General features: G+C 35.9%; 1 protein-coding gene across 2 annotated transcripts; it reads right to left on the bottom strand.

Annotated features, from left to right (window-relative positions):
• Positions 1 to 2,158: 2,158 nt before the first annotated feature.
• Positions 2,159 to 7,956, bottom strand: LOC141426657 (cilia and flagella-associated protein 47-like). Of its 2 annotated transcripts, XM_074085726.1 has the most exons (6): positions 7,696 to 7,956; positions 7,464 to 7,606; positions 5,460 to 7,115; positions 4,306 to 5,355; positions 2,651 to 4,209; positions 2,159 to 2,564 (listed from the first exon to the last, which is right to left on the bottom strand). In XM_074085726.1, exons 1-6 carry the CDS (start codon positions 7,852 to 7,854, stop codon positions 2,242 to 2,244), a joined length of 4,890 nt encoding a protein of 1,629 aa, XP_073941827.1. In that variant the 5' UTR covers positions 7,855 to 7,956; the 3' UTR covers positions 2,159 to 2,241. The 2 variants fall into 2 exon arrangements, with proteins under 2 accessions (XP_073941827.1, XP_073941826.1); XM_074085725.1 differs by having other exon boundaries at positions 5,460 to 7,606.
• Positions 7,957 to 8,246: the final 290 nt, after the last annotated feature.

Genomic DNA, 8,246 nt, shown 5'->3' with positions numbered 1-8,246 from the left:
GGTAACATTTTTATTTACATTGTGTTTTATTACGTAAGTTTTTTCGTCTTTATTCATGTAAAAAGATATTACAGAGTTATTTACAGAAATTAAATTATGAGAACACAGAGCGACTTCTAAAAATCTCGGTGTAAAACACACACACACACACACACACACACACACACACACACACACACACACACACACACACACATACATACATACATACATACAAACTTTCGCATTTCGTACAATTGTTTACTTGTTTACTTCTAATCGACCGGCATAGAAGTCTTGGCGTTAAGTTTACGCTACCCACTTATTACAAGATTTCACGATTACTGATAGATATCTGATATCGCGATATCTTTAGCAATCTTATATTTCTTTAATCGTAAGATCATGTTTGTTACCTTGCATGTGGAGGAATGCAGTTTAAAAATGAGTTAAGACTAATGGTAGGACGGTGAAGCCTGACCCACCGTGATACAGTTTACACTAGTACGGGGGTCAGTTGACGCTTAATTGCCTTTGGATTTTACCATGTTTATAATCAAAAAGAATGTAAGTAGAATAAGCACTTTTATTGGATAAATAAAATATTTGTATTTTTTTTGTATTCATAAAAAATAACGACATATAGGTAGATAGACATGTGGTCAAATTCAGAACGCACCAACCGGAGGGAAAAAGTTCACACTGACAATATTACCAATTCTAGTAATAATTATTTTAGTAGGTTTAGCTCACTTATCAACGTCCAACCCAATCTCTGGATCTAGAAAGCTGAACTTTTACTTGGACTTCGAAATTCCCTCTTTTTATGGAGACAAGAACGTGAATGTATTTTGAGATTTCCATGGGATGAGAATTCTGACATTTAGAAAAATCCACTGGCATAAGCTAGCTAGCATAACCTGAAACTGATTTATAAGAGTGTTCAATTTATTTTCTTCCATCTACCTACTATTTTTTTCGCTGACGTGAGGAGAAAAATTGTGTGTTGCGTTCGCCTGTAAAGTTGTTTAGCATCTCGTGCCTTTGAAACCCTCGACTACGCTCAGGATTATTCTTTTTAATTAAATTCTAGAATCCTTCGCTTGCTCGGGTTTCAATATAAGCATTCGTGCCAAACAGTTACTTTTACTTTCCAGCCTTGCATAACAAATAACTATTTCTTAGACGCTCCGCATTTTAAAGTCAGCTCCGTTTACGGGACTGGTTTTGTATAATATTAGACGTGAAATTCGATTTTAAAGCTAAATAGAGCAAGCTCACCGACGATGTACCTTTTTGCCAAACGGTTTTTAGGCTGAAATCAAAACCGTACACTTTTTAATTTTTCTAAACAGTAATCTTATTAAACTCATTACGTGGTTTTCTTATTGAAAAAGGAAGTTGAATCCAGTATCAAGCCACAGGGCAGTGCATCAGGCCAATGCAGTGGGTATAATTGCAGATTTATACTAATACAATGCTTTCCACTACATCATCCTTTTCTGCAGCTTCCACGGATTCGAAGTACGAGTAGAAAGAAATTAAGCCGTGATTAGAAAAATCAGGTTATTTAGTGTTCTAGGTTTGTTTTACAAAAAATCTGAAAAGTATGAGGCTTTAGCAAAAAATGTATTTAAGAACCTATATATTAGTACTAACCAAAACCTATACCTATTGAACCTATTGATGAATATTGAGCTAAGAAGAACTACATTTAGTATTTTTGTTTGGCGTTGGCGGCGCGGTACGCGTGTTTATTAGATATAGGTACATTGCATGAGTTGGCAACTAACCGCTGTGTAGGAGGTATTTAACAGCCCATTCACCATTTGATGAACAGAGAATTCACTCGTCGCGCTAACGCACCCTTTGCGCCTTTTGCGCATAATCACAAAGTAACGTTACGTTATGTAACGTTAGTAAAGTTAACGAGAGAGAGAGAGGGAAAACGTGAGCTTTCCCTTACCAAAGATAGAAACGCCGAGGTAGACTGTTACTCCTGCCGGGAATCGAACCCAGGTATTCTTTGAAAGCTCATAAGATTACACATTTTAGATTTCATGTATTACTAAAAAAGTTTTATGGAGAATTCATACAGTTAGATAAAATTCCACGCCACTCTTATGATCTTATTTTTACTTACCTTTACTTATCGAGATATGTAAATCAAACTAGCTGATGCACGGGCGTAAGTACACACACTTGTAATAAATTAATAAATAAAAAAAAACTAATTAAGAATTAGAATACACTAAAACATCATTACGACACCAGTGAATTGGACGTCGACTCACTAGTACAATTAGTCGATATAAAGAATATCCTATAGGTGCGTATGTCCATTCCACATTCCGAGGTGAAGGTAACGGAGTACTTTTCAGCCTTGTCGTCCGCTGGAATGGTAATGGGTAGGGCGAGCATAGCCGGCGTGTGATGCGCGAACCTGACGTGGTCGACGCGAGGAATCAACGCGCGCGATGTCACCCGATAACCCACCTCGCTTTGCAAAATATGCTTCACATCCGACATATTCGTCCCACCTTCAGCTAGCAACATTCCCAAAACCAATTTGCCTGTTGTAGTTTCTGAAACAATGTTAATCAATGAAATACTAGCAATATAGTTGTATATAATTTACCTAACAAAACAATCTAATACTTGAGGTTCTTACCAATAAGCCGATCAAAAACATCCATCATAATAGGCGATGCATGTTCAAGTAAAGCATACCGCATCGCTTTAAGCATTAGCTCGTTGCGATGAGGAATCATCAGCACTGTAGTCCGATAGCACTCGCAGGCCTCGCCACAAGTGCACGGGTCCATTGGCCAAGTGTGCACTTTTGTTTGTAAAGTATCTATCGCCAAGTCCCAGCGAGGTTGCGTTGTAACCCTAATGAAAAACTCTCCCAACTCTCCTCTGAACCAAATCCAGCTGTTCCCTATTTGGGTGCTCAGACAAATTATTTGCAGATACAATTTGTGTTCCTGAATATCTTGTCCAGTTTCCTTTGGCAGCCCGCTTAGATGTATATCTCTATCAATGAGGTTAAGCCGCTGTAAGTAAAAACTAGACATCTTTCCGTCATTAAAAGATACTGGTATTGTAGGCTCAATGTCAGTAATATAAACCTTGTAAGTGCCGGGAAGAGCAAATGGTGAAGAAACTAATACATCAACTTTATTGGGACGGTATAGGGGTCCAGTGACCTTGCACTTTCGAACTGGGTTCAATAAACCTATATGTCCATGTAGTACGAATATAATGTACGTATCGAATATTCTTGTTTTATTGTATCCATGTACCAGTAGAATGGCATGTTCTTCATTAACAAAATTCGCTACGTATTTAATGTTTAGATACATTTTCTTACCATTATCGCCCGATGGTGCTTTTTCAACGATAAAGTTATTCTTGCTGTTGTTAAGAATTATCAAATTAAAGAGTAACGACTCCTGGGTTGACGGACTAATTGCCACTTGCCTTGTAGAACTCCTCAGTAGCGGAGGATTGAATTTTATATGATCCTTGGGTTTGAACATTGGCAAAGCGACATATAAATGAACGGATAAAAACAGCATTTGAAGAAAATTTGGCTCAATGAAGTCTTTGCTGGTTATTGGGAAATAAAACCTGAGTTGGTTGAGAGCCTCGATAATCAGACAAGCATTATTGACAATCCCGCCTGTCTCATCATCCTTGTTTATTTCACAAAATATATTAAAATAGTCTTTCATAAACGGGCAATAATTTAGAATGGCCGATATTACAGCAATACCATCTGACAAATCAGTAGTTATATTAGTTATGATCTTTACTGGTTTATCTTTGCCACGCAGGCTCTTGTGTTGTAGTTTCACTTGTTCATTATACCACTCAACAATAACTTTTACTATGTCCCTTGGAAGCGAACTCAAACACACACAATCAAAAAAACAGCTGTCCATGACGAAAACTTTATAACTCTGTAAAATAAAGTCAACCCAACTTTGCTTATTCAATCTGTCGAAAAGATTTCTATCAGCGAGAAGTTCTTGTATTAAAATGATATCAGCATTACATTTGGGGGTCACATTTTCATTGTATATTACAAATTGTTCGTAACTTAGCAAGAATTTTGCCCTCAGTACCCATAGATCTGCTCCACGAGATTGCAATAGTTTAATAATCTCTTTGTATGAGTCGTGTGTTTCTTTTACATATTTAAATGATTCATCGACTCCAGTAGCCCTGAAAAAGAAGTAAGTAAGCACAATAAAGTAAGCATTTCACTGGTTAAATACAGTAAGTATAAATTTTTTCTAAGACATCATGTTATGTACATACGATATCTTCCGAACATGCTTCATCAGTGGTCCAGCAATTCGCCGCACAAAATTTAAATAGGTTACATTTATTCCTTTCGTCTTCGTGCCTGAACCAATTACTGTAGATATAGCATGGAATGTGTCTGGAATTATGGGATACAAATCCCTACGAAATCCTTGCTGAAACATCCACTTCTCAAGAAACTTCGAACAATTTTCCATATACTCATATAGATCGCGTTGTGTACTTAAAGGATAATAAGGATACGGATTATCTTCTGGCTCAACCAAAAAATTCGAATGTAAAGTCAAAACACAATGTGTAAAGCAAAAGCTGATTTCAACATCACAGCCAGATCCACACTCGTGACAGAAATTAACAGTAATACATCGCGCGTATGCAGCTTCGCAACAAACCACTATTTCAATTGTAGCAATCGTATAGATTTTGTGCATTTGTTCAATTTTTTTGGATTCAACAAAAATTACTGTCAGGTTATTTTCTTCTTTTGATGTACAGTAAAAATTATCAATGTCCGAACTTTCTTCTAATTTAATAGTGAAAGTTCGTCGAATAGTTATTCCTACTCTGCAAGGCGGGAAAACGATTCTATACGTGCTAGGTATCATAGCAGGCGTTGCCCTTTTCCCTTTGAATTCAAGATTAGAATAGGGTATTGTCATATGTTTGTCCAGAAAGAGCGTTGCGACGGCTATAAATCTACCATGCCCTTTAGGATGGAATTTCATAGTCAGTGCTGCTTCTTTTCCACGATCTAACTCAAATTTAATGTGAGTCTCATTTATAATCGACTCATGTTCTTCCGTTATTAAGTCAAGGCTAAAGTTCGGTGCGAGTTTCGCTGTTAAAATTGTCACGTGTAAATAATATTTAGATACATTTCTCATCGTAAATTCAACACAATTTCTTCCATTAGGTATATAACTGATTTCAAATTGATCAACAGAGAATTCAATCCAGGGTACTGTTATAACTCCCATTATCCGGCAAAAGCTAATGTCCTTACCCGCTGCTTTCACTTTCACTTTAGGATTATTGTCATATATCCTTAAAAAAAGTAAATGTTTATAAATATATGTGTATGTATATATATTTGATTATTAACTTGTTAGTTATAATAAAAAGTCAATAGGAAAATAATAAATACTTACTGTTCGTATTCACCAATGTAATGCTGCAGTTCTGTGGACCAAGAGTTTTCATTTGGCGGACCTAATAGCCCGTTGATTTTAAATGGAACATACATTTCATATTCTCGACGAAAAATGTCGTAGACTTTTATAAAAACTGTTTTGGTTTGGCCACCTTCCACATTGAATTCAAATACTCTTTGTTTCTCATTTCCCACGAGAATGTAGACGTTGAATATATTGTCATCGCCTGTGTCTAAAACTTCTATAACACTTCGTAATGTAGTTAAATTCTGGAACGTCACTGGTACATATGTTATCATGTAGCATGGTACTCTAGACATGTAGATATTTTTTGGATGTATTACAATCTTTGGTTCCACAACATTGCCACTTACAGGCAAAATCACATTTTCCTTATTATTGATTTTTACGTAAATATCGAATGAAAACTCTAATACACATGATATTTTTACTTTGATTTCAAAAGTCATTAACGTTTTTGGTCGTATCGTCCCGCTCATTGGTTCTATCATAAGTCCCGGAATTAATGGTTCTACAACATAGAAAAGGGCAATTTCTCTCGATGAATTTTCCAGTTTAACTTTCTCGATGGTTTCTAAATTTAAAGCGATGTCTTTGAAAAACACTGCGGGTTGTAAAAATTTTATAGATAATTTTCGTGTTATTACATTTAGTTCGATTGGAATTATTTCCTTGGGCTCTGACACGAAATTAACCTCGTGTGTTTTTGATTTAGTAGCCTTACACACATATAACACATCACATATTTTGGAGGTGTGATGTGGGATTGAACCACTGCTGGGTATTATTTCAAAAGGTGTGTCTGCATGTAATTCTTCCCATAGAAAACTAACAGGTAAATTATAATTATTGCATATCCTTACGGGGACTGAGGTCGTAAAGCTTTCGTTGGTGACCATGCCAAACTTTAAGCATCTTTCTTGGACAAATAATGTAGGCGTACCTACTTGAAGTTTATATGGATGTTTACGTTGATATTTATTGTCTACTGAATACTCAAAAGTGCCAGTATGGTTTCCTTCACTGTAGCCCAAACAAAAAACTGTAACTTTCGTTTCTGACGAGGGTTTAAGTTTCAGAGTAATGTGTTTCGCTTTGTATTCTGTGTAAAGGACACAGTTGTCTTCAAATAATTTTATGATAATATCGTATTTTGAATTATTTTTTAGCAGTACCTGATTCTCACCGTAAGTATTTAGGCCGATTTTTCCAAAATCCACATTGAATGGCAGAATAAAAACATCGAAAACCTCATATGTATTAATTTTTTGTGGAGGCTTCTTACAAAAATTGTATTTATTGTCTAGTGATGGTTTCGGTTTTATTATTATTTCAGAGTAGCACTGAACAGTTCCGGTACACAATCTTTCTTTCGTTTGTATTACTTTGTGAGATGCTTTGCATATTTGTAAGAAATCGGCAGCTTTGGCTTTGTGCTTCAAATGGGTAGTTAATTCATCATCAATATAAGTATATTTAATTTCGGGTTCACATATCTTATGCATAGATTCAGGGTTAGTCAATACTGGTTTTTTATTAAGAACAACGTTCCATTTCATAGTGACTTCGTAAGTTAAATAATTGTCATCATCTTCAGTTGATTTTTTGTCAATATCATGAGGATTTCTGACCCTGAAATAGAAACAATTCTGCTGCTTGAAAGTTTTTGGCTTGACTGATACAGATACGCGTCTTGAAGAATTAGGAGGTAATGTAAATTTTGCAGGGCAGACCTCACAGCCACTTACTCTGACATATTGAAATTTAGCCGCTATAACATTTGAATCATTTCTTAAACGTACACATTTTGTTTCTTTAGTGTTCATAATAATATTTCCGAAGTCTATTGTTTTTGGCTGATGGCTGATTTGGTTATATTCATACTGCCCTGAGATATAATAGCGTCCTATTTCTGAATGGGCTTCGTCATTGCAGCATCGAATCCCATCGACGTGAATCAAGCGGAGATCGAACACGAACCTGTTGTCGCACGGACTACTGCGCTTGGCTTTTGAAATACATTCGTTACTTGGTGTAAACGTTATTTCAATAGTAAAGTTATTAATATATTCTATCTTGTACGCTCTGTGTGCTGCTGATAATTCACGAGCGTCATCGAATTTCTACAAACAAGCACATTGAGTTTTATAAAAACAGGTTTGTTTACCGATACCAACTCATTTACGTTACGCAGAATAAACAAAAAAGATACCAGCAATTTCCCATCATGCATAGTTTTTAGATAAGCGGATGTCGTCAGGTCAGCCTCTACGTCGAGGTTCATCGTCGTAGATAAACCAACAAACGATGTGGGAAACTCGACCACCTCAAATCTTCGAAAAACATTGTCGGGTTGGAATTGATCACACATGTTAGTATTTATATAATTATTTTATACAATGTTTTCAATTACAAAGAGTTATAACAATCACAAAACACAATTTAAGTAATAAAAAATAGTTAAATTGGTGTCTTTCACATTGCATGCAAATTAAATAGAAATGTCATAGTGAAAGCCATAAACAGGGAATCGGCCTTCACGTCATATTCATTATATTGGATTCAACAAAAAGTATAGCATTATAAAATCAAGTTTTTAATTTCTTTGGGTTTGTAAATAGGTTTAAATACAAACCAATATGGTTTCAATATATTATTGTAATACCCGCCACGGCCGGTCTTACATGTGAGTATTCTAGACGACCAGATGGCCTAGTGGTTAGGAACCTGACTACGAAGCTTGAGGTCCCGGGTTCGATTCCC

The sequence above is a fragment of the Choristoneura fumiferana genome, chromosome 3 (assembly GCF_025370935.1).
Source record: "Choristoneura fumiferana chromosome 3, NRCan_CFum_1, whole genome shotgun sequence".
NCBI classification, from domain to species: domain Eukaryota; kingdom Metazoa; phylum Arthropoda; class Insecta; order Lepidoptera; family Tortricidae; genus Choristoneura; species Choristoneura fumiferana.
Note: the sequence above shows the minus strand (reverse complement) of the source record. Positions and strands in the feature narration are given on the sequence as shown.